Source organism: Thunnus thynnus, chromosome 4 (assembly GCF_963924715.1).
Source record: "Thunnus thynnus chromosome 4, fThuThy2.1, whole genome shotgun sequence".
NCBI lineage: Eukaryota > Metazoa > Chordata > Actinopteri > Scombriformes > Scombridae > Thunnus > Thunnus thynnus.
The window spans coordinates 8656226-8682119 of record NC_089520.1 but is presented as its reverse complement, the minus strand read 5'-3'; the positions used below and the strand labels follow the sequence as shown (position 1 = coordinate 8682119).

The window sequence follows — 25894 nt, the reverse complement described above, 5'->3', positions numbered from 1 at the left end:
AATAATAAGATAATAACAATATATGGTTCAAGATATGCATCTTGGGTGACAGATACTAGATTATGTATCGCTGGCAATACACTACAATTTATTCACAAAGCTGTAAACATTTTCTTCTAGAAGAAAAACAACACATTTTGTAGGTCAACATTTCAAAAAGGAGGAAAAAAGGCTGAGAAAACCCAGAAAATACTTGAGTAAGCAAGGAATTCTTGTCTGCGCTCCCCAGCAACTGGTCACAGAGCAACTGTGTTCATTATGTCTGCAGAAACTCAAAGGCCGGCTGTTATTGTGAAGCTGTGACCTTCAATAATTGAATAATAACAAAAAGGAGCGTCACAGTCAAGCATGAACAGCTTTCTCCTTCAGTGGGTGTTGGGAACGCTGCTGCGTAGCATTCCTTCCGATGGAGCTCAGACTTAACATGAGCCGTCTCTCTCTCTCTTTCCAAATAAAATTAGTCCACATGTGAATTTTCAAATGTTCACTGAATAGCTCTCCACTACCAGGAAACGTCATTTTCCATCTCTGTCTTCTGGCCTGTTTTTTATTTCTTTGTTTTGAACGAAGAACATTTTTCATTCCCTCATTGTTTTTGCTTCTCTATTGTTTTTTTCCCCTCTTTTCTTTTCACTCTCTGACTTTTCTCTCTGACTTTCTTTTCACTCATGCTTGGCAGCTTAACATTTGGTTCAACTCTGACCCGGACCAGGATGTCTGCAGATTTAAATCTAATTCTTTTAAAGAAAATCCCAATTGTATACTTTCAGACTCGACCAAGACCAGGATGAAGGATAAAGACATTTTAGACAGAGAATTTATTACTTTCTTCAGACAGTTTTTTTTTTGTTTAACAGGTGGAACAATGTGGGGACATTCTTACTTTTATATGGGAGCACTTTAGACACTGAAATTTCAATTTACAGGATATGGCTGAAATTATTTTAAAGTCTTCTTACTGTCAACAAATCCAATGAAAAGACCAAAACCAACAATGTGTTTATCCGTCTCTAAATGATAACTTCCCAACTCACCCAAACTTCTGGCACTCAGCCCCAAACCCATTGGTTCCTATTGAAGACATAAATCTTTAAAAAATGCACCACAAATATATAGTTTCATTTATTTTAAAAAAAGGCAGTGTCATTTAGCCGAGAACTGTAGTTTTTAGCAAATGTTACTCAAACAGAAGGAAATGTTGCATTTGTTGTGGATTATTTTCAGCGGCCAATTAATCCACATTTGGTGCTCCAATGAGCATTTCCAGCAGCAGACTGTGCATTTGGAACTGAGTAAAAAATAAACTACACTGGCTGTAATATAGTGTCCCATCAATAGCTCTACTGTTTGTTTCAGTTAATAAAGTGGATACCAGACATAAAAAAAACACACACAGAGAAGAAACTCATGATACAAAACTTTTTTTTTCTTGAAGAAAATCTAAACTTTACTAAACCAAAGTAATAAAACAAGTAAAAAAGTAAAACTTCACACTGAATTGTTTGATGTACAGTAGTTTCAACATTTTGATTGATCTCTCATATGATCTCACTCCTTTTTATTTTAACCTGCTGTCTACACAGGATGCACTTCAGGAACAGTTTGTGTTTCACACATGTGTAGCTGTGACCCAAGGTCCTCTTTATATGCTTCAACTCTATTTTTTCCCCATTTACACTTTTGGAATGAGGCATTTGACTATTTTAACAATGTGTAATAAGAATACCAACCAAATTATACAGAAGAAAGTAATTCTCATCTTGGAAAATATTTTCAATATTTACAATGGTTATTTTAAGGCAGACAGCTTTTTGACAAAGAGAGACAGTTATGCCATGAATTGAATGTTGTTGTAGTGGGATGTGGAAACTTTTCATTGAACTCACTTCATGCCTGTTCAGACTGGTGAAAAAAAAAGTTCAGTCCCTTCCTACTTTCATACCTCCACACACCTGGCCAATCACTGCATAAGGTGGGTGTGAATGTCAGATTGTCTTCTTCTGAAAGTTACAAAAATTGTAGACGGTAGCTGGGATCTCAGATACTGTTAGACGATCTGACAAACACTTCCTTTGAAGCATACTGAAGCCTATACCCAAAGGGCATTTCAGATGGGATTTTTTCCTCAGGTGATTACAAACTTGACAAATCTTTTATTGTTTTGATGATCAAAAGATAGATTTTTATGGCGTGCTTGCTGCATGGTATCCTTCTGGTTAAGACATCTGCCACATAACTGCAACGTCCAGTTTGATTCCAGCAGCGGACCTTTGTTGCATGTTGTCTCCCATCTCTCTCTCTCTCCCCTCATTTCCTGTCATCTCTCTACTGTCACTATGTTAAAAGCATAAAATATTCCCCAAAATATTATATAGTATATATACAGTATATATAGTATATATTCTTCCTAAAATATAGCTTTTTAGGGTGGTGTTCTTGGAAGCTGTTTACTCTCTGACCTGTGTAGACACCAGTGTAAAGGTCGCACAAGATGCAAGATCCACACGTACTACTTACATGGTGCATCCTGTGTAGACACAGTGTAAGTCAGGCATATGAGCAGCAACAGCAAAATCATATAAAAACATTTCACAAACAGCAGCCTGTCAGTCTGCTGTCAAAAGTCTCATTTAGTCTCCATTTTCAGTTGAACTGTCCTTCATCCTAAAATCCCCCCAAACTCAAAGTATCCAGTGTTTTTCTCTTGTATACAGTACTTAGAGCAGGTAACACTAATATCCTGAATGAGCATTAGAACATTATTAATAACTATTACATGTGAAATGTATCATAAAGAAACTGAAACAATAATGAGTCCTAAAATAATGGGATTAAATCCATCACAAGTGGACAACACTAAAAACTCCTTTTTTAAAAGAGCATGCTCTATCGAATATAATGATCTAACTCTAGTCAGACAAGTTTCTGCTTCTACAGTGACTTTACACTGTCAGTTCATCCAGACTGAGACTAAAGGATTATTCCAATTTATTGCAACCTTGGTTTTTTTGGTACTTTTGTCCATCATTTCTATCAGCAATAATAACATTGTTAATAGCAGGTCAAGAAACAGCAGATGATCGGACATGTTGGAAACAAACTAACAGGTTAGACAAATTTATTTGGAAGAGAAAATGAAGGAGAACGGGAGTAGAGGTAAAAGTTATGTGCAGGCCAGTGAACGCACACCAAACACCAGACTGGGAAAACCATTTTTATGAACCTGGCTTTGTGTTTTGTGCACTGGGGCATTATTATGTTGAAACAGGAAGGGCCTTTATCATTGTGTGCTGTAGCATCAAGAATTCCTTCACTGGAGCTAAATGGCCCAGACCAAACCATGAAAAACAGCCCCAGTCATGGGTGTCCACACACTTTTGGCCATATTGTGTAATCTGGATAAACTGTTGGTTTGTTTCCACCCTGTCTGATGGTCTGACTGCTCGTGTTTCTTGTCCCGTCAGACATCTTTTTAGCGGTGTGACCATGTTCCCAGATCTAAGCTTTTACCTTGGTGAGAACAATGTTATTATGATTGCTAGTAATGATGGACTAAAGCACAAAAATAAGAACCAAGCTGTAATAAACCTAAATGATCCTTAAAAATTGTCGTTAAAAGCAGTTCTGGACCTCAGCAGGGCGTCCCAAGAGCTGCTGAGGAGTCTTTGGCCCTGTCGTAGCAGACTGCTGGTTCTGTCGGCGACACGCTCTTCACGGTCTCGTCTTTGCTGGAGGGAGACAGGGAGGATGGAGAAAGTGATGTTGGCGAGGAAAGGGTGGAGGTGGCGGCAGTTGAGGCGGAGGAGGATGAGGAGGAATTGCCGTCAGGAAGGCACTCGTCACAGCAGCAGCAGCAGCAGTCCATGAAGGCCTGACCCAGAGAGCGACACAGGCACAGTAGCAACACCGGCGTCGCCGAGCAACGCATGAACAGCAGGAACTGTCCAATCAGACCCAGCGCAGAGAGAGCCAGAGCCGGGAGGGCGGAGGCCATGGGGACAGAGATGTACGCCAAGGTGATGTTACAGATGCTCTCCGGCAGGTTGCACGTGATGTACAAGATGGTGAGCGCCATCACAGTAGAGCGCAGCCTGTGCTCCCTCACATTCTGCTTTTTCTTTGTCGAGGAGGAAGATGCAGAGGAGGACGAGGATAACCTGCCAGTCACCTTTTCACTGCCGGGTTTCTGCATCACACGCTGGGCTAACACCTGCCTGGTCACTAAGTCGCAGGCCAGAGTGAAGAGCAGAGGCAAACAGAGGTAACACCCAAAGAACCACCACATCCGGGCCTCGTGGTAGGTCAGCACCAGAGAGTAGATGCTCTCCGGGAGCTCCACAGACGGCTCACGGACACAGATATCCATCACAAACCCGTCTGTTCGGGCTCTAAATGCAGCCATCAGCGAGCCTCCCGGATGGTTCTGCTGCAGGTCGGTGGGGAGTACCGGCAGGCTGACGGTTTCCTGGAGGAGCTGCCACAGCAGAAGCTCGGGGGCGGCCAGCACCATGGAGCCCATCCAGATGACGGACAGCTTGGCTATGATGGACTGGCAGGGCTCCACCTTTGGCGTGTGAAGGGGCCCGGGACCGGTGGCCGCATGGAAGCGATCAATACTCAGAGCACAGAGGCTGAATGTGGCCACACCCAGAGAGGTCACCTGATGGAGAAATGACAGAGAGGCGAGTGGAAGTGAAGGTTAATCCCACAAGTTACTTGGGGCAGAAAATTATCTTTACAGTATCACTTTGGCTGGTGTTGATCCCCCTTCAGGATGATCCTCTCTTTTTATCAGGCTCTTTAATTAATAATAAAGACCGCTTTGATGCTAGGTTTTTAGATTTGGGTTTCGGTTTATCAATAACACTGTAATATATTATAAAATACATTTGTCAGGGATAGAATAATAGTAAGTCACCTGCAGTTATAAATGTTTAAAAGTCATAAATAAGAGGGTTATTATAATAATCCATTGAGTCCATTATCTATTCCATGTTATCCTTTGCAGGGTCGCAGGAGATGGAGGAACCCCCAGATTACATTGGATGGTAGATAAAGTAGACAAACATCCAATCACACTCACAATTTAGAGTCTCCAATTAATCTGTTCTGCATATCTTTGGACTGTGGGAGGAACCTGAGACCATTTTGCTGCCCTCATTGATCAAATCTCAAAGTGAGAGTCAGCTCCAGCATGTAACTCCCCCTCAAGCACAACTTTTGTTTTTTACATTTCTGTTTGTGTGTGGATTAAACGAACAAGATATGGTTCGTTATTAACAAGCTTTAGAGGTGTTGTAATCTGTTGGCAATCTGTTTCCCCCTGCGGAACATCTTTAGTCTCAAAAAGAAAGAGAATAAGTGTATTCCCCAAAATGTCAGGTCTATAGCTTTAGCAGAGCTGCAAAGTGGGTGTCTTTGTGGATATTGAATGGATGTTTCTCAACACAGAAACAGGGAACTTTCCTGGATCATGTAAAAATCCTATAGGTTTATGTTATGGCCAACAGTTTTAATTATTTTAACCTTGTTTCAGAGAAATCATATTTTTTCCATTAGTTTTCCATGGTAGAGGCTATAAATACTACATTACCCATGAACCTCAGCTGTCATTGCTATGGAGAGGAAGCCAGTCAAGGAAACCAGTCAGAAGTGTGAATTAGGCTTAAGTTAAAGGCTTTCATCTGCCTTGTTATGCTAAACTATTGGGGAATTAGCCAAACTACATAATAAGAGCTAAGCTGTAAGAAACTGTCTTTCTTGACCTTTAGAATACAGAAACGGTGAAAGAAAAGGAGTCACAGTGGGAATAGAGAGACAGTATGTTGTAACAGCTTTTATCCTACAGACTGGAGACAGTTATTGGTGCCTCGTGCACATTAAAGTCTGTGGTTTTGGCCAAAAACACAGACTATCATTATAGAGTCTTGTCCTCCCCTCTGTGAGTGCTTAATGACCTCAAACCTTTAAGACACAACTCAAGATAATTAACACAAAGCTCTAATTAGCATGAAAATAGTTTAACTAAGAGAGCAGGGAGGCAGCTGGCAGCGTGACCCGCTTTACACACCGCTCAATACAACTCTCCAAACTGCTTAAGAGCATTTTAACAAACATTAATTAATTAGCAAGAAACTCGTTCATTCATTAGCATAAAAATAGATGAAGCAACACAGAATCGAGGGGGCCGGCAGCCCGACCTTGTTAAAGACCGCTTCATACAAGCTGTTATTACAAATGAGTAAAACTCCACTTCAGTGAGTTAAAGCTCTGTAGGTGCATAGAGCTGGTTTAGAGCTAAAAACAAGGACTCCACAGGCCGGCGGACTCTGTGTCAGTGTTCAAACAGGAGACTGATGAAGGCGCTGAAAATACAGCAGTAGAAAGGCTGACGAGAGCTCTAATTTATTACTCTGTGAGGGTAACTCACCCTCTAAACTACTGATTGGCCAAGCTTTAAATTTAACTAACATAATGCTCAGGACTAAAGGGACGGACGGTAAGTCAATATTATAATTAATCAATTAGCAGGAGAATCATATTGTGGTGATATGATCTTATTATGTTATAGTTCTACACATTCCTGTTGTCCAAATTAGAGCTGCAACTAACCATTATTTTCATCAATTAATCTGTCGATTATTTTCTTGATTAATCGCTCAGTCAGTTGGTCTTTAAAATGTCAGGAAATGGTGAAAAATGTTCACCAAAATGTCTTGTTTTGTCCCAACCAACAGGCCACAACACAAAGATATTTAGTTTACTATCATAGAAGACTAAATAAGTCAGAAAATACTCATATTGAAGAAGCTGGAACCAGAGAATTTTAACATTTTTTCTTTAAAAATGACCCAAAACAATTAATCAATTATCAAAATAGTTGGCAATCAATTTTGTGTTGATCACATGAGCATCAGTCCAAACATGGAGCAGAACAGTTCCATTGATCCATTGATTAAAAGGTTGGTGGTTCGATTCCCAGTTCCTTCTGTTCATATTTCAAACTTTGAGCATATGTGGGGAAAAAAAGTTAAGTCACTTAATATAAAAGCACCTGCCAAATCAATCTAATGTGATATTGTGATATACTGTATCAATATCAAACAGTATTCTTACTAATATTGTGATGTGAAGATTTCAACCACATCTTCATCAGCCCTGTTGGACAGCAGGTGATTTAAAGGCCCTGGTATGCAGATGTTTTCTATTTTTCATTGTTGGCTGTTCAATCACATTTTTTGCAAGTCGGGCTGGATGATATGGACAAAATCAGTTATCACAATATTTTTGACCAAATACCTCGTTATCGATATTATGATAATATTATAGTGATGACTATTGCTGTTTTCACGCAATGAGATTTTTGATAAATAATCATTAGGAATGTGGATATAATGACTAAGTTGGTAAAGGCAAGTAATGAAACAGCTAGAACAGTCTGGTAAGTTCAGAAAATTAAATCACTTTACTGTAATGTCGCCTTTAAAACCAGGAAAAGACAACACTTATACTGTATCACGATATTAAAATATCCAAAATCTAAGATGATATCTAGTCTCATATCACAATATCGATATATTACCCAGTCCTATTCTTTGCAAGTCTTATTTAAATAAAGCATTTCTTTCATGGAAATACCTCTCGAAAAAACAACAGCTTATAATTGAACACAACTCCAACATGCGGAAAACTTCCCAGGAAAGTATTTTTGAAATTATATGAACTGTCATATTTCCCATTACAAAGGATTTCATGTTATTTCAAAGATTTCTCCAAGCCGCAAGGAATTAAATTCTGCTGGAGAAGCACTAGTTTCAAAATAACATCATCTTTAATGTCTGCAGGTCCATCCTGAGCTGATATTCTGTACTAACAAAGAACTTCTCTCTCTGAACTGGACTGAACTTCTGTTTTATCTTCATTTTCTCCTTTTTTGTTAAAGGCAGCAATAATATTATTTCCTCTTTCATCATTACTGAGACTTAGATTGGGATCTCTATACTCTGAGTCTGAACCTTTAAATAAACTTCCCAGTTCCTGATAATTGTGTCTCTGTGTTTCTTTGTTCGGTTCTGTGAGCTGAGGAAGAAGAGTCGTTTCATGCGGGGCCCTGTCCTCCCCCGATGGTTCACAACAGACAGCCTAAGGGGCCAAACAGGCAATAACAGCTCGTCTGTTGAAAGTGAAGACTGCTCACTGAGTGTGAAACTGTGGAGCAACAAGACACAAACAGGCCATTCATCACAGACCTGGATGTCTCTTTATTAAACTGGAAAACATTACAATTAGTCTAACATGGGGGGTAAAAACAGAGCTAATAGTGTGGAGACTGGCTGTCTATTTAGAAAAAGAAACAGGACTGTCTGAAGTTAATTATCACGTTAAATTGTTTCAGATCTCTTTGCCTCACTACGGCTGGATGATATCTCAGTTTTGGTACAGATACAGACCACTAAAACTTTTAGTAGCATTTAGTTTTACTCACCGTGTAGTTAGTTTATACACAGAGTTAACTTGTGTTTGAACAAATAGTCAATTCAATAATCACTCAAAGCAGTAACAGAGAATTTGTCCAATCAAAACATCAACTATTCTCTGGTTACAGTTTCTCCAGTGTGAGGATTTGCAGCTTTTCTTTGTTTTAGATTGTTCTGAACAGAAACATTTTTGAGTTTTAGACTTTCAGTCGGATAAAACAAAACATTTGAAGACATCCTCTTGGACTCTGGGAAACTGTGTGAACATTTTAGCCTATACACTAAGTAATTAATTTAAAAAAAGTAATCAAGAGATTAACAAAAAAGATAATTAGATTAAAAATCATTAGATGCAGCACTGGAGTAAACTGGTAAAATAGTGTAAAACTTAGTAGTAACTGTTGCTATAGTTACCTGATGTTTACCTCAAGCACTTTTAGAAAGGTGTTGACCAAAACTTTCTTAAAGGAAACATATGTAAATACAAAAAATGTTAACTTTTTTCAGTTAAACCTTTTTTTCTTTTTTTAGAAATAACAAATAAATAGCCTTCATCTTATTAAATTAAATAAAAACCTGAATAATTTAGCTTTTCCCCCGATTAAATCAACTTTAATTGAGTTAATTAAAAGTTTACAACCTGCCCCTCACGAGCAGGTTCAGCCTCTCACCTCCAGGTAGGGCACGAGCCTGCAGGACAGGTCTCCTAGCAACCTCTTCAAGGTGAGCTCGTGGAAGACGACCACGGGAAGGCAGAAGAACAGCACGAGGAAATCCCAGAAGGCCAGACCCGCCAGGATGCAGTTCCACGCGCTTTTCAGGTAGAAGTTGTGCCACACGATGCACATGAGCGCGAGGTTCCCCACGATGCCCGCGGCGAACAGCACGAGCGCGAGGAGCATGACGGCGTACGCCCAGTAGGAGCCGTCGGTGACCGGGAACAGCGGGTTGAGGAGCCCCAACCCGCGACCCGATGAGGAGTTACCCGGCAGGGCGGAGAAGTACCGCTCGCTCCGCGGGGTGGTGAAGTAACCGCCCGGGTCATCGAACCGTCGCGGATGCCCGAAACTGCTCGGGGAGTGCGGGTCTCTTTTCCTGAAACTCCCGTCTTTGGCTCCCCGGGCGACTCGCTTCAGGTCGGAAACTTCTGAACTTTCAACCCGGTGCAGAGTCCTTCCCGGCGGGGACTCCTCTGTCCCCACAGCCGGCGTGCCAGCATCCTCCGCCCGCTGCGTCTCCAGCTCGGACCCCGGCTGAAACTCCCGGGCTGTGTGAGCCGGGTGGACATGACGGAGCTCCGTAGTCCGGAGAAAGAGGAGCAGAAGACACAGAACCGGGCTCATCTTTATTATTATTAATTTTTTTTTTTTTTTTTTTTTACCGTTGAACTAAACTGAACAGGTCCGTGTTATCTGCCTCTTTCACAGACATGTGCTGCAACAAATATTTCACCCTTGAAATAAAAACGTCCATAAAACACTTTGTCTCGCTGGCAGACCTCTTTGTGGTCCTGATGCAGAAGTTGTGAGTCTGCCGCTGTTCACTTCAGCACTTTTCATTCACCAGCATCAAGACACATTTAATACAACACGGAACTTCCGGTTATTCATTTCACAATAAAGAAACACTGAATGTGAGCAAACAGTGAAGCTTTTCTGAGTCAGGAGAGGATGCAGACTGTTTAAATTCAGACAATTGTTTGTTTTTTTAACCACTTCGGCAAAGCTGTTTTTTATACAGAGAAGTATTCCTAATAGTTTGATCCTTTCATGTCAAAGAAGGCAGACACATTATAACACAAATATAACACCTTCAACAGCAAAATAAACTACAGCCTTCAAAATGACCATGAAGTTGATATTGTAACCTTCAGTAAGGATTTACTGCAGGACTGCCTTCGTTTTAGCTAAATCCATCTGATAAACAAGACACAAACTGAAAGTTATCTTCATGTTCAGATAAACAATCTCATTTCACTTTATTTTACAGCACAAAGTGACATTGAAGCTTCTCAAATCAACTGTAATGAGGCAAACAAGTCCACAGTGAAAATCACAAGACTCATTACTTTGACTCCAGCTGTGGCACCAACAGTGACACAGAAATATACTATATGATGTGATGTATGGAGGACCAAACCTGACTAATGCAAAAAGAAAAAAGAATGAATGAATAGTATAGCCAAATAAATGGAGAAATAAATGACAAGAAATAAATTAATGGATTAACAAAATACGTCTATCCTGAACCCTGAAGCAACAATGACAGATAATAAAGTTATTACACCTTTTCATATTTATTATTTTTATTTTATTATTAATATATTTATTTCTCTGTTCATTTGACCATTTTGTTTATTTTATTCATTCATTTATTCATTTATGTCTAACAGGTTTGGTCCTCTGAAGCTGTGACTGGCTGCTGCTGCTGTTGCTGTTTGTCCAGAAGTTCAACGAGAAAATCAGATGCAGCTGTTTCATCAGGAAGCTCTGACAACAAAATGTCTTCTCAGTGTTTATTAAAATAAAAAAATAAACCTGATATTCTTTAACTTTCTCCTGATGTCTGGTCTTCTTCTTCCCTCCTTCAGACTGTTAAAAATCAGTCAAAATGACACCAAGAGGAAGGAAATAATCTGTCAGCTCCTGATTCTGAAGTCCAGACCAGTGAGTCCAAAACTGAAACACAGAGACTTCACTTCCCATAATCCTCAGCTCCTGTGGGAGGATTTCAGCTTCCTGCGGGCATCTTTGTGTTTCTTGCGGTACTCCTGTGGAAACAGACATGAATCCCCGAATCAGTTCACATCTTCACTCAGTCTGAGGTTTATATTACATTTTATCTACAATGATATAAAATTCTGTTGACACGTACAAAAAAAAGACGACTTTTGTAGCTGGATTATTTGCAAATGTGTGAGTAAAGTTGAGACATTTCTCTAATCGTACATGCATATTTAAGATATGTGAATGTGTGCAAAAAATCTGTAAATGTCCATAAGAATCAGAAGGGAAGAATCTGCAAATATGTCCTCAGAAAACTAAGTGTAAATGTTATTAACTGGGGACACATGGTGAGACTGTTTTTGATAATGTTCATGTGAAAAGTTCACATACCTGTCTGAGCGCGCTCCTCATTTCCTCCCACTGCTCCCTCTGCTCCTCCAGCTGAGAGGAACGACAGAACAACCTTGGACCCTCTGATGGAGGAAAGAGAAGGTTTAGACCACAAAGTAACAGTACAACATTTCAGGAAATCCTCTTGTTCTCTGAAATGTTGGTTTCACCAGCTAAGACAGGAGCTAAGATAGTTAACAAGTAAAACATACGGCTGCTTATTTTCTATATTTTTCCTATTGTCAACTAATCTCATGTTCAGAGCCAAACCAAAAATGAATTATATATCATATTCCTCTGTGTAGTAAAACTGCTAAAAACATGTCAATGAGCCACACCATTGCACTGGGTGACATGTTCTTTCACCCCAAAGGGTTTTGGGTACGTTCGCTTGTTCAGAAAAAGCTCCAAAGATTAATAGCAGCGATCATGTTTTCAGTCTCCGGGGAGAAGCTCCTTGTAAGGCAGACGCCACTGAGCATGAGCAAGAACACTTTGCTGTTTACAGTGCGTCACTAGCTTGTTGTGCTACATATCACAAACTCTTGACTTTGTACTAAAGTTATGTAATTTGTAATGGCTCTACACATAAGATTTGTTGACAATAATAAAAATATAGAAAATCGCCAGCCATATCCTTTAAGAAAGAGAGGACTGGGATCGTAACTGTGGCTAGGAGAGAAGTAATATCTGTTTTTTTTTTATATTCTCTACACTCACACACTCCATCCTACCTGTCAATCTGCTGTCTTCAGGGTAGAAGAAGAAGAGCTCTTTCTTCGAGGGGGTCTCCTCTCTGTGAACAGTTAACACAAACATTCACACATTCAGATGACAGGTCTACAGGTGAGCGTTAAGGCTTCAGTATACTTCAAACATTCATTCATTCATCTTTTATTTTCACAGGGTGGTCAAATTAGGACTCTCTCTGTAGGACGCACTCAACATACTGCGTCCTACAAGTGTTTTAACTTCTTGAAACAGACAATCCGACAATGATGCCTACTTTATGCAGCGATTGGCCAAATTTTGTTTGAAATTCTTCAGACAACTACATCTTTCATTTTTCGTGTGAACATCCGAATGCAACACTGTGAAAACCTTTGAGGGGAGAAATCTTGACGGTTTTCATCCTGCCTTCTAGTGTGGACATTCAGAGCAGGTAGAAACTAAAGCTCAAATGATTAGTCGATTAACTGATTAATTAGTTGATCCACAGAAAATTAACCAGCAACTTTTTTGATAATCGATTAATAATATTTCAAGCAAAAATGCCAAATGTTCACTGATCCTAGCTTCTCAAATGTCAGGATTTGCTGCTTTTCTTTGTCATAAATGACACTTAATTGAATAAATCTGGATATATTGTTGGATAAAACAAGGAATTTGACGACATCCATCTTGAGTTCTGGTTCATTTTCTTATTTTTCTGACATCTTTCGGATAAAACAAGTAATCAAGAAAATAATCAACAGACTAATGAAAACAGTTGTTAGTTGCAGCTCCAGTAGAAACCCTTTCACTCAAGACACAGTTGACAACACGTCAAAAACACAGAGGATCAACACTTGATTTTTCTCACTCTGTGGTTTTAGCGACAGTGCTGATTTTCTCCTCATGTTCCTCCTCCTCCGCCTCATCCTCTTCCTCCTCCGAGCTGCTGTCTTGTAAACGTGGGTCTTGTTGCCATGACACCTTTGGAGCCTGGATGCTCTCCACCTTGTACTCTGCTGCTGCTGGAGAAAGACAGAAAGATTTAAAACTGGGAACAAATCTTCCCTCTGAGATAGTCTGAGATAATTATCTGAGATTTAACCTACCCGTCTCTGTACTTCCTGTCTCTGTGTCGTCTCCAAAGAAGGAGAATTTAAATCCGGACGACTCCTCTGTCTTTGCGCTGGTATCTGCTGAGAGGAGAGATGACAGAGGGATCTGCTCCTCTTCCTTCCCTCCTTGGTCCACTTCTTCCTCTTCCTCCTCTTGGTCCCAGCTGGTCTTCTCTTCTCCTCCAGCGACGTCATCCTTCGTCTGACCGAACAGGGCCTTCAGGTCTCCGGACACGTCGTAGAAAATCTCCTTAGAAACATCAGGAAGTTTCTGAGCCTCTTCCCTCTTCTTCCTCCTGGCTGACTTGCTGTGAAGACAACAGATCACATGATAGATTTACTGATGTACAGGTAGAGAGAGTAAGGTGGATATGATTTAGTTTGAGTACATGTTGACTGGATTTTAGTGAGTTTCTATCCTACTAACAAGTATTGTCTGTGCACAAAGTCATATATTTCTTATTCCTCTGTGACGTAGACCTCCATTGTTGTCTAAAAACTAACAACAACACATAAATGAGTCACACATTTACATTAGACGACATGTTCCTTCTTTACCAGGAACACACACACACACACACTAGTTTATTTTGAATCAATCCCACATACATCTGCTGCTGCTGGAAATACTCACTAGAGCATCAAATGTGTATTAATTAATTAATATTTTCATTTTTGTGGTCTATTTACAAATATTTGCATGTTTTTACGGTCAAAAAGCACCTAATTACAGCTGTACGAGCCATGTACATTGTGTCTGCTCAATGCTCCTCTCTTCTGATTGGCTGACTGTTTTCTGAGTGACACACGCCCAGGCCAACCACAGGTAACAGACTGTAGCACACAGAGCGCAGAGGAGAGGAAGTAGAAACTAGCGCAACCATATGACAGCAAAACGCAGTAGAGACTCTCACACTGAGCTGAAATGAAACGAGTGCACATTAATTAGATAAATAACATAAATAAACTTTTTTTTTTTGTTCTTTCAGGAGGGGCGGGGGGTCCCGTTGGTATTGGGAGGAATAAACGCTGAGCTTATAGTTGTGACATCACAACCTTACAGAAGTCCAAATGGCTCGTTTAAAGGTGCAGTTTCTGAATACAGGCTGTGTATATTTCTCCATGGACAGAGCGTTTTGACATTTTCACAGTATTTGTAAAGCACATAGACCTGCTTTATAATCAAAAAAAGAAATGGAAATCTCCCTTTCTACAATATATCCCCTTTAAAAATGAGACTATGTATTTGTCGGCCATTTTTGAAGTTTTACATCTTCAGTAAGCCCTGCGGCAGACAGACAGGGTAAGGAAGGTTTTAGGTCTTACTCGTGGGATTTGTCATTATTATTTTTTATTATTATTTATTTGACAATAATAAAAATATAAAACGTCAGCTTTATCACTGTGAATTGATCAACAATGGCTGATATTCTGTCTATCTATAAGGTCGGTATTGATGCTGATACAGATCGGATCATTACTAGTTTCTGTGTTCGTACCTCTCCTTCTTGGTTTCGTCTGTTTTGGTCTCAAACGCAGCGTGTTCCTCTCTGCTGGGGTCGTAATGGAGCGCTGAGACGTCTCTGCAAACACACACATTATCACAATTTAATTTATTGATTTCTTCCCTTTTAATATCACGTGTTGAAACACTAAGTTCCAGTTCACAAACGTCTGTGGTCCAGACTGTGTGTGTGTGTGTAAGGCTGACCTGAAGGTCTTGGCTTTGACGGTTGTCTTGCTGCTGCAGGTTTGTTGGCTGCTGCCGAGGACGCTCTGCAGGATGGACAGGTTCTTCTTCCTCTCCTCCTCAAGAGCCTCGTCCTCCTCGGTCACGCTCGTCTTCCTCTCTGAATCAACAACAGTTGTTTTATTTATTCACCAGGAAGTGATGCTCACAGGTTTCACTTCAGTGCGAGAACTTACAAACAGGACAAAACACAGCGTACACGACAAAGAGCGTCTCACACCAACAAACATCTGACCAGACCAGAGCGAACACACACACACACACACACTCAGCCTCACCTGACTCCTCCTCTTTGTCCTCATCCTCCTCCAGGAATCGAGAGTCCATCCGGAAACGGTCATCTGTCCCGAAGCGAGACTGCAGCTCCATCAGCTGGACAATACACAAACAAACAAACAAACAAACAAACAAACAAACATCAGAGGCAGGCTTCAATCACAACAATTACAGCGATCAATAATACTTTCAATGTACATATGAGCATGTCAGTAAAGTGAACGTATCCTTTATTATGTAATTGTAACAGTTAGCATACAGTGCCGCACGGCGTGAACTCTTCTCACCTTCTGTCCTGCTCGACCTTCAAACTGAGGCCTGATGTCAAACCTGCTGTCATCCTCCTCTTCATCGCCATTCTCCTCATCCTCACTGTTGCCGAACAGCTGAGGGCCCGACGGCTTCAGACGCACCTGAACACACACACACACACACACACACACACACACAAACAGTTAATTAACAGCAGATTCAGTTTGATTTCTTGTCACTTTTATAAGAAAGAGAAAACTGTTGTGAGGTCGCTTTGATCAGTTAAAATCTTCTGTCTCTTCATGGCTAAATATTCACTTTAATAATAAATAAATATAGATATTTATATAAATTCTCGGACAGATTCTGAGTGAACTAAATATCATCTGATGTAGTTTTCTCTCAGATCTGTCATTCTTCACTCACCTTCTCTTTTGTTGGGCCGTTCTCATTGGCTGCTGCCTCATCATCTGTGGACTCGTCCTCTGATTGGCTGTCCTGGAACAGGGTCTTCTTTGACGTTGTGATCTCTGAGGGTGTCTGCTGCTTATCTTCATCATCATCATCATCATTATCATCATCATCAGAGCCAAAGACGATGTGTTTCCCTGCTCCTGCCGCTGGAGTGTCCTAATGGAGATCAATATTGTTATCAATGTTCTAATTATTATTGGTTCAGTTTCATCCTTTCATGAAACAATGAACTTCCAGTCTTAACGAAGTTGACGGGAGAAGGAATTTTCCAACATGACGATGATCCCAAACACACTGCAAACATCACATCAGAGTTTTTAAAGAAGTAAAAAGTGAAAACTAGTATCTCCTCTGACCTGAATCCAACAGAACACTTTTAGAGTATTTTAAAGAGGAAAGTAGAACAACAAACCCCTCCAGCAAAGAGCAGCTGAAAAGAATCATCTATGAAGAACGGCAGAACAATATTGAAAAATAAAAGAATGAAGGGTGGTCTGACTTTTGTTGCTGTTTGTTCTTGAACATGGACTTTTCATTATAGTTTAATTAGTGAAACATTCTGTTTTTCAGGTGAATTTGCTTAATTCTTCTTGGGTTTTGTCTAAGAACAACAGGATTTGTAATTAAGATTTTCGCGACACTGACCATGAGTGTACTCAGTTTTGTTACATATTGTATATCTTAACACACGTCTAGAAGGATTCTTTAAAGTAGAAAATTATAATAAAACGGTAAAAATAAAAATATAATACGGAAATAGAATTTGCCAATTCCATTTCTTTATTGTTGATTTCAATTTTGAATTAATGTGGAGCATTTAGCAGCTAAAGAGCCGGATATTTTTCTTAGGAGTTAGTGGAGACCAAAAATGTGAACATTGGATTTATATCCATCATGTCGACACAGACTTGACTCCAGATGAGTGATAATCTTGCTCCTTATCTGCTGGATGTGTAAATCTAACACGTTTGTCATATCAAACTTAAAAGCTGATGATAATGTCAATGTGACAAAAGGAAGAGTTAAAAGACGTCTAACCCAGAGCTGATCAATCACTGAAAAATTAATTCATCAGTTTTGTTTCCAACATTTCATTAAACTGTTTACAACGTCAGAATTACATCAGTTTAATTAAAATATAGATTTTTAATTGATCGATTTTTAAATTTCTTATGATTAAACATTGTAAAAGTCTAAAATGATTTTGTTGGAACAACCTAAACGCAGAACTCAACCTAAACCCTTTAGGCCAAATATGAAACCTTAAACAGTGTTTTGAGAACTGGGCAAACTGGGGAAAATGGTCTGAAGGTCTGATCTGATCCTCACACACTCTGAACCCACCAGGTTGGCCAGAGCTCCCTGGATCAGCTTCTTGTGTTCTTCAGCTTCTTTCTGTCTCTGCTGGACGGCAGCGAGCCTCCTCATGTTGGCCTTCCTCTGCCGCTCCTCTTCCTCCTTAGCCCCTAACACCACCCGAGGAGGAGCAGGCACTTTCTCCTCTTCATCCTCCTCCTCCTCCTCCTCGCTGGAAGAGGACTCGCTGTCGGGAGCAGGGGGAGGTGCCGCTTTCACAGCATCTTTAGCAGAAGGAATCTCTTGCTCGTCCTCGTCTTCCTCACTGGAGGAGCTGGAGGATGAAGGTGAAGCCTTTGCTGCAGTTTTAGCTGTAAGAACGCTCTGAGTGGCTTTTATCTTCTCCTCCTCTTCCTCATCCTCATCATCCTCCTCCTCCTCATCATCACTGCTAGAGGAGGAGCCAGTTTCAGCTTTCTCAGCATTTACTGGAACTTTAGTTGGAGCCTTTTTTAAAACTTTTGGAGTACCCACGCTCTTCACCAGCTCCTCTTCCTCTTCCTCCTCCTCCTCCTCCTCCTCGTCTTCCTCACTGCTCTCTGACATCATCTTATCCGTTTCTGTGTGTTTCTGTCCGCTCAGAGTCCTGCTGGTTTTGCTGTCTGTTGCTTTGTGGTTCAGCTGAGAAGCTTCAGAGTCCAGCTTCTGTTTTTTAACCACACTTCCCTCCTCTTCCTCCTCTTTCTGTCTCTTCTGACACTCGTCTGTTTCCGATCCCTCATTCAGCGCTCTCGTCCCCTGGAAGGCCGGCAGCAGCGTCGCCGTGACGTCTTTTCTTTTCTTCTTTTTCTTCTTCCGTTCGTCTTCGCTGCTGTCCTCCTCCATGATGGCAGCGAGGATTTCTTCCGGCATGGTGCCTTTCTTGGGAGCAGGTCGTTCACCGGGGTTGGACATGAGGTTAATTTCTTGTTCGCTGAGCATGCTGGGAGATGTAGTGTCAGAGGTTTCCTGGGAAGCTTCAGCGAGCTTCTGTAGATCAGCCAGGGAGATCTCCAGACGGGTCACGTTAGAAAACATGGCGTCATAATCTAAATCTGAATCTGAATCCGCTGATTCTAACTCCTCATCATCTTCATCATCATCATCATCATCATCAGATTCATCATCATCCTCCTCATCACTATCTGATTCTGAGGAAGGGGGTTTTACAACAGGGAGGACTGTCATCTTCTTACTTTGGTTCTCAGAGCTGCTGCCTTGTTTCTCAGTACTCTGTTTCCCAGAATCCTCTCTGTGCTGTGAGGAGGAAGGTTTTCTGGAGGGGAGGTGTTCTTCAGCATCTGACGAATCGTACTTTTCCTCCTCTTCCTCTTGCTCACCAGCTTTACTTTTCTTCTTCGTCTTTCTCTTCCTGTCTGTGTTGTTTCCCGAGACGTCTTCTGCAGCGAGTTGAGTAAGTTTCTCCTGCGGCGGAGACTTCCTGGAAGCGAATAATTCATCCGTGTCGGCGGAATCGTAGTCTTCCTCATCTTTATCACCTGGCCTACCTGGAAACCCAAAGAAAAAGGTGTTCTTGCATATTGTGTCACATTTTTAAAGAAATTACAGAGTTTTTTCCAGGTCACTGGATGCATCCTGAACTTCAGGTGCTAAATTCACAAACCATCCGTATTTATAATCTTAATAATAATAATAATAATAATAATAAAACATTTCCTTTAATTCTTTAAGAAAGTTTTGTTTTCTTATACCACCAAATAAATTTGTTCTATTATCTTATTATCTTATTTTCATTATATGGTATTGAGTGGAAAGGAAACACAAGCACAGAAGTGTTTCCTCTCCACTCAACTACGTAAAAAAACTTCAAACAAAATGGAGGAAAAGCTGATCTTCACCATCAACGGCGTCTCAATTCTCTACGATAAAACTTTAACAAGCTACTGGGACTTAAAGAAGAAAGATGATACACAGAAATAAAGTGCCTGGAGATGAAAACATGTCTGTTACCTTTCTGCTGCTGACCGGAGAGTCCAGACTTCACCAAGTAGTCATGTCCGACCACTTCCAGGTTATCCTCCTCCGCTTCCTGCCACAGTGCACCATGGGAGCTCTGCTGAACCGCCACCAGCCTGCGGATTTCCTCGTCTGAATCGTCGTCACTGTCAGCTACAAGTGCCCCTCTCCTCTGAGCCAGTCTGTGGTAGGTTGGTAGTTCAAATCCGTTGGTGACCCGATGAGCCTCGATGTTGTTGACAGATTCAATCTTCTCGAATCTAAGAGGAGAACAACACGGAGGAGACCGATGAGAGCAGAATAACACCATGTAGATACCAGAGGTGGGATCAAAATGTAAATTTTAATACTCTGAGAATCCTGAAAAGCACTTGAAAATTTGGAATTCCCAAAACCAGCAGAAATTACAGAAACCATTAGAGAATCCAATAAACGAGAAGAAACCCGAGAACTCCAGAAGGAAAATGAAAAGTTGGACCTCTGAGAATCCTCGAAAAAAACTTGAAAAATATGTAATCCTAGAAAAGAGGACTTCTTAAAAGCTCAGTGCAAAGTTTTGAGACTTCCAAGATCCAGTAGGATGTTCAAAAAAAAAAATCAAGGAAACCAGTTAATACTTTTGGGAATTCTAACATTAAAACAAACTTTTGAGAATCCAAGGAACCTGCAGAAATCCATCTGAATTCTAGATACGACTGGGAACATTTGGGAATCTCAGAAACTGGTAGGGAACCTTTGAGAAACCCGGAAAATATGGAATCCCAAAAACCATCAGGGATGTTAGAAACCAGAAACAATCTGGGAGGTTTGGGCGTTACAGAAACCAACAGGAACCTTTTAGAATTGCAGAAACAAACCAGTGGAACCTTTATGTCAGACTGTAGAAAACAAAACATTGTTACCCGATTCTGCCGACAGCATTACGGGAGATGACCACGTCTGTCCGACTCTTCTTGGGTCTCGGTGGCTGAAATGGAGGGAACTCGCCCCGCCTCTTCTTGCTGATGTCATCATCTCCTCCCGATACCTCCCAGGTGAGCTGGGTGACAGGTGTGGGCTCGTCCTCGGTGGGCGGATTCAGCCTGCGGATGTTGTGGCTGTACTTGGACGGGTCGTACTTCAGAGTTCGAGCTTTGCTGCCTTTCCGACAACTGAGCTGCAGGACGGGGAGTACTCGTCCGAATTTACTGACCACCCAGTCCTGAAACCAGAGAGGAGGACAGTCAACACCTTCATCCCCACACATGGTGCTGTGCAGCAAATAAAGACGATTCAACAGACATTATGGCGCCCCCTTCAGGCTAATCAATAAACAATGTTGAAATTTGTGATGTTCAAATTTAACCAATGATTACTTATTATTGGTCAAGATTTAAAAGTCAACTTTGTGTTAAATTTCTATGTGATTATATAATTTTTTTAATTATTCTCATGGCATACATTTAGGTAAAAAAGGGAAAATTCTGGTTAAAATTCTGTAATCTATATTATGTGTTTCTTTGAGCCCATTTATCTTACAAACACAAAAACCAGTATAGCTCAGGCTCTACTGGATCTGAAGTCCACACCAAACCAAGACGCTTCCCATCACACACATAAATGCACACAGACGTCCTGATAGAGACAGGAAGCAGTAGATGACTGGACCTTATGTCCTGGTATTTCGGTTCCCGGCACCGCAGCCTTCATGGTGAAGTCGTGTACACCAGCTTTGCTGAGGGAGTCCAGCATCTTCTGTCTCTTGTCCTCAGCTGCGGGCTGCTGGAGGCGCTGTTCTTCCGCCTCCTGCCGCTCCTCAGCAAGTCTGAAGACACAAACACAAACTCATCACACACTGGGATCAGGAAGAAGCTATTAGCATAAGATTATCAGCAGGTGGTTTAGAGAGGTGGAATATTTTTCACTTAATCAATGCAGCTCTCTGCGCTGTTCTTTTCCCTCAATAATCACTGGAATCTGTTTGAATGTTAAGAGTCAGGGACAAGCTACATCTGGAAAACTACACATCTGTTTTGAAAACAGATGCACAGATGCTTACAGCTTACTTACACACCTGCAATCATTTTGTATGCTAATACAGAGGTTTAACAGTCTAAACAGTCTGCTACTCAGACTCTTTATACCAGTAGGCAAAATCACAGACAGAAGTGAATTGGCAACTATTCTGACAATCTATTAATTGTTTGAATCATTTTATAAACAAAAACATCAACCATTCTCTGGTTGCAGCTTTCCCAATATGAGGATTTACTGCTTTTCTTTGTTTTGTATCATTGTAAACTGAACATCTGCAGGTTTTAGATTGTTGTTTAAATGTCTTACCAAAGACACTTAACGACATTACCTTGGACTCTTTTCTGACACTTAACAGTCAAAACAGTTTATCAAGAAAATAACTGGCAGATTAATATATATTATTATATATTATAATAATCATAGACATTTTCGTGTCAATATTGGACTGTCCGAATACTTTCATGGTGAGGTGAACGTACCTGTGCAGGAAACTCTCCTTGGCTGTTTCAATCTGCAGAGTTCCTCCTTTCCATTTCGATTTGTTCAGCACCGTCATACCTGCAGAAGAAGACCACTGATCTCATACTGATGATACAACACAAGCTCTGAGTCCTGTATCACAAAGTGAGTTTAGTGGGTTATCAAGCTACATGATCTTTGGGTTTAACTCAGATGCTCTGTTATCACAAACTGGCTTACTTTTAACTCTGGAAACTGTGACAAACAGTTTTTTATACTTTAAAGTCAAAATGGTTTATCAGTTAATTGAGAATATTGGTAGATTAATAGATAATGAAAATAATGATTAGTTGCAGCTAATCAAAATGATTTGTAATCAAATCACCATGGTGATTCATAACTTATGCTGCATGGCTAACCTGCTCCGGAGGAGAGGATCAGATCAGAAATCAATAATTTTCGAGAACCAGAATTGTGCAGTGATTTGCCTGATTCAAGATATTGACACTTCTGTGAAACTGATCTTTGATGTTTTTTCTCCTGTTTAATTAAAACAGGACTTGAAGGTTTAATGACATGGCTCTTATAACAGCCGAGGTGTCCCAATTAGCCTGAAAGAACATCACAGAACACATAAAGCTGTTGAGTTGATGCAGGATTTCCTGCAGCAGCTCTGTTCACTTACATTTCTTCAGGTCTGCGTCTGAAATGTTGATGTTAATGTAGCCGAATGTTTTGTAAGGAACCCCTGCAGGAGAACAGCAACAGTCAGAACACATGCAGGTCACGACAAAATATGATTTACACAACAATCATACAATGAAGCATAAAAACCTTTATGTTCGTTGAAGGATGATAATGATGATTTTGTATGATTATCACATTAACTACAAAATACATGTAATTAAAATCCACACTGAGTGTTTTTCAAAATCATACTCAGTTTTTAAATAAATCTCTGGAGTCTAGTGTGCTAGTTGAACAATTTCAATATGGTTGCTTATAATTAATCAAATAAATGGACACATTGAAAAAAAACTTTTATAAAGAAAATAGTTAAATTTGCATTTAAATGATGCATTCATAAATTTAAAGTTTAACAAATTGCCAATAATTTGCTAGTTATGAAAGATTACAGTCTAACACTGTACATGTCTATAATTCCAGGTCCACTCTTGCCAGTCTGTGAAGCTAGATTTAAAACAAACAAGAAGAAAAATTACTTAAAAATATACAGTGAATGTGATTTCTTGCATTAATAAATTTGCTGTTCAGCAGCTGATTCTTAAATATCAGATAGAGCGAGTCCTTGAATGCAACAAAAGGAGAATTTTAAGAAGAGTCTCACAAAGCATTGACAGAAAATCTAGCAGCAACTGTGGTGGATTATATCTCAATCAGGTTTTAGAAGGTTCTCAGAATACATAAAACATGAAATATAGCATAAAAAGAATAAGAATTAAATGGAATTTAAAAATTAAATACTGTAATTATTATCATCATGACTGTGAGAGTGTCCTCACCTTCATCGTCCTTCCTGGTCCGGAGCTCCACATCTTCCACAACTCCAAACTTTCCAAATCGATCCTTCAGATCCTTCTGGGTGATCGAGTGGCTCAACCCGCCGACGTACAGTCGCCGCATTGCTCCGTATCCACGACAACACTGTCACTGCAGGGACAAGAAACACCATGGTCAGCTATCTAAATGCTGATCAATCCACTTATCAATCCATCAATAGACCATAGATGGGAACTGACATTGTTGACTGTTTCAGTGTGAGTACATTATACAATTACAAACATTATATACATAAGTATAGAGCTGCAAAGATTAGCTGAGTAATCAATTAGTTGTCAACTATTAGATTAATTGACAACTCTCTTAAAAAAAGTTTAAATCTCAGATGACGGCTTTCAAATATGAATATTTTCTGGTTTCTTTATTTCGGTCATTTTGTAGACAAAACACTTAATTGATTAATGAAAATAATCATTAGTTGAGGTCCTACATAAATATTTATCATTAGATTATATCATTAGATTATAATTATTATTATGCAAACAAACTTCCTGTACAGATACAAAACCAGTTTCTCCCTTCCGTTTGTACTGGAATGACAGTGATATTATTTATATGCTCCAACTTGTACATTTCAGTCACTCACTAGATAAAATTCTGAGATTCATAACTGGTGACAGCTTTAAGAATCATCACTACGACTTGTAGAGAAGTGTAGGATGCCCCTCTCTGTCAGCTACAAGGCACCTGGACTTTTTACTTTACATTTGTAAAGTCCTTTTAAGTGTAAATTCAACATTATGGTCATTTTGGAGGCTCGTGGTGCAGTTGTCTTGTAGTGTGCTATATTGAGAGCTGTTTCCAATATTTAGTCTAGTCGTGGATATATATATGGTGAACAAATACTCCTATAAAACATTTCAAACCAAAACTGAACATTATATCTTTCCGGAAGGTAGGACTAGGAGCAGAGCTGTTACACATGTAGGTGGACCTAATGAACTACAATAGTTTCACCAGGAAAAGTAAATATGAAGGGTCACATGATCTCAGCCAAAGTCCCTAGATGGACAGACTGCACTTAGAGAAAAAATAAAGAGAAAAAGTCAGGAAAACATAACAGGACATGATGTTTTGTCGATTAGAGCACTTAAACGTCTCCATCCAGCTCAGCCTGAAGCACTTCACTGAATCTTTGGAGGAACTAAAACAGCGACACAAACAATCTAAATTAACTACTGCCTCTACGTAAATCCACGTATAACTGAGCTGATAGAGTTATCGCGATCGAATCATCAGTTTACTTTAATATCGACAGAAAAACCAACAAATATTTACCTCACATGTACCCAGCTGGTGTTACCGTTAATTCTGTCCGGGGGCTGCACTCCTGCACAGTTTTCCTTCCGCACTTGTTTCCGCAAAAACCGAAGCGTTCCGCTGTGGTTTATTTAACAGGAGATTCAGCTTTATCAAAATGCAAATAAAGTCAGAAGCAAATGACGGCACGTCAAGCTATCCGACATTTCACTTGTGACGGTTAATCAATGAAGGAGTTATATTTTTTCCATTCAATTAGCTCAAAATCGTAGTGATCATACGCAATCGCCGACGCTATAGATACAGCCATCTATAGAGGGGACTCCCACAATTTCCAACTCTGACAGCTCTTTTGTTTAATGTCTGTTGGCGTTGATAAAGCGCTAACATGTATTTTTAAAGTATATATATCTATAAATATTTACTGTATTTATATCTACAGAGGGACACTATACTTTACTTTTCTTCACTATGAGACAGTTTCCCCCCTCCGACTCAGGGAAAGTGGTAGAGTCCAGAGGGCGCGAGGCTCCAAACTGTTTTGGTTGTCAGGGTGAAGAAACGTCAGCTAGTTAAATCAGGTGAGGAAAAGCGTTTCATTTACAATAAAACAGAATAACACTCGTTGATATATATGTGTGTGTGGATTTAGTACTTTAAAAACGGAAATGAATACGGTTAGTTAACTTTAGACATGACAGTGTCTAACTTGTGTCATTTGCTAAAAAGCATCGTCGTCATCTAAGTTAACGTGAGCTAACTGGATAGAATTTCCTACTTCTGTGAGTAAAAGAAACGTATTGCAAGTAAACCCTTTTGATAGTATTTATATTAACCCTACTTAATCAGGAAAACGGCCTCTATAAGATTGAAGACTAATATCAAAACCTTTTCAATGCTGAATGGTCTCATACTCACTTTATCGTTTTCATTCTGTTAGTATCCTTATGTATCTTTCATGGATTTTCAGTATCTTCTTTTCTGACAACACAGCTTATTATTACTTTTAAGTACTAAACAATCAAGTCTCACGTAGCGTTCTCTCATCTCCTGCATGAGTTACATTATTTATACTCTTGTGACAGTTGTCTTATT

At 40.0% G+C, this 25894-nt stretch overlaps 3 protein-coding genes across 7 annotated transcripts in view; 1 reads left to right on the top strand and 2 right to left on the bottom strand.

Moving 5' to 3' along the window:
* Positions 1-2971: 2971 nt before the first annotated feature.
* Positions 2972-10280, bottom strand: gpr37l1a (G protein-coupled receptor 37 like 1a). Its single transcript, XM_067586446.1, has 2 exons — positions 9149-10280; positions 2972-4660 (listed from the first exon to the last, which is right to left on the bottom strand). The coding sequence occupies exons 1-2, from the start codon at positions 9818-9820 to the stop codon at positions 3632-3634; spliced, it is 1701 nt and encodes a 566-aa protein (XP_067442547.1). The 5' UTR covers positions 9821-10280; the 3' UTR covers positions 2972-3631.
* A 150-nt stretch (positions 10281-10430) lies between these two features.
* On the bottom strand, positions 10431-25030 carry nol8 (nucleolar protein 8). Of its 3 annotated transcripts, none has more exons than XM_067586445.1 (18): positions 24818-25030; positions 23482-23629; positions 22644-22706; positions 21979-22057; positions 21131-21287; positions 20386-20684; positions 19478-19743; positions 17516-19014; positions 16124-16327; positions 15733-15858; positions 15448-15541; positions 15131-15269; positions 14919-15002; positions 13414-13727; positions 13176-13326; positions 12328-12389; positions 11594-11676; positions 10431-11247 (listed from the first exon to the last, which is right to left on the bottom strand). In XM_067586445.1, exons 2-18 carry the CDS (start codon positions 23600-23602, stop codon positions 11188-11190), a joined length of 3801 nt encoding a protein of 1266 aa, XP_067442546.1. In that variant the 5' UTR covers positions 23603-23629; positions 24818-25030; the 3' UTR covers positions 10431-11187. The 3 variants fall into 3 exon arrangements, with proteins under 3 accessions (XP_067442546.1, XP_067442544.1, XP_067442545.1); XM_067586443.1 differs by having other exon boundaries at positions 13176-13329; positions 24818-25029; XM_067586444.1 differs by having other exon boundaries at positions 13176-13329; positions 23482-23623; positions 24818-25029.
* A 246-nt stretch (positions 25031-25276) lies between these two features.
* cenpp (centromere protein P) overlaps positions 25277-25894 on the top strand; it is a 116312-nt gene continuing 115694 nt past the window's right edge. Inside the window, exon 1 of one of the 3 annotated variants that reach the window (XM_067586439.1) lies at positions 25277-25380. The gene's annotated coding sequence lies outside the window, so the exon portion shown is untranslated. Of the gene's footprint in view, positions 25381-25489; positions 25582-25894 lie in introns of those variants that run through there. The other 2 variants (XM_067586441.1, XM_067586440.1) reach the window with 2 other exon arrangements.

Bases quoted from the DNA above. Each gene is read 5' to 3' on its own strand.
- gpr37l1a (XM_067586446.1), bottom strand. From the start codon at position 9,820: ATGAGCCCGGTTCTGTGTCTTCTGCTCCTCTTTCTCCGGACTACGGAG. The intron at 4,661-9,148 runs GTGAGAGGCTGA...TTTCTCCATCAG, and splicing joins GGCTCGTGCCCTACCTGGAG to GTGACCTCTCTGGGTGTGGC.
- nol8 (XM_067586443.1), bottom strand. From the start codon at position 23,602: ATGCGGCGACTGTACGTCGGCGGGTTGAGCCACTCGATCACCCAGAAG. The intron at 15,270-15,447 runs GTGAGGCTGAGT...TTGTTGATTCAG, and splicing joins GGACAAAGAGGAGGAGTCAG to AGAGGAAGACGAGCGTGACC. The intron at 13,728-14,918 runs GTACGAACACAG...TTGTCTTCACAG, and splicing joins GACGAAACCAAGAAGGAGAG to CAAGTCAGCCAGGAGGAAGA.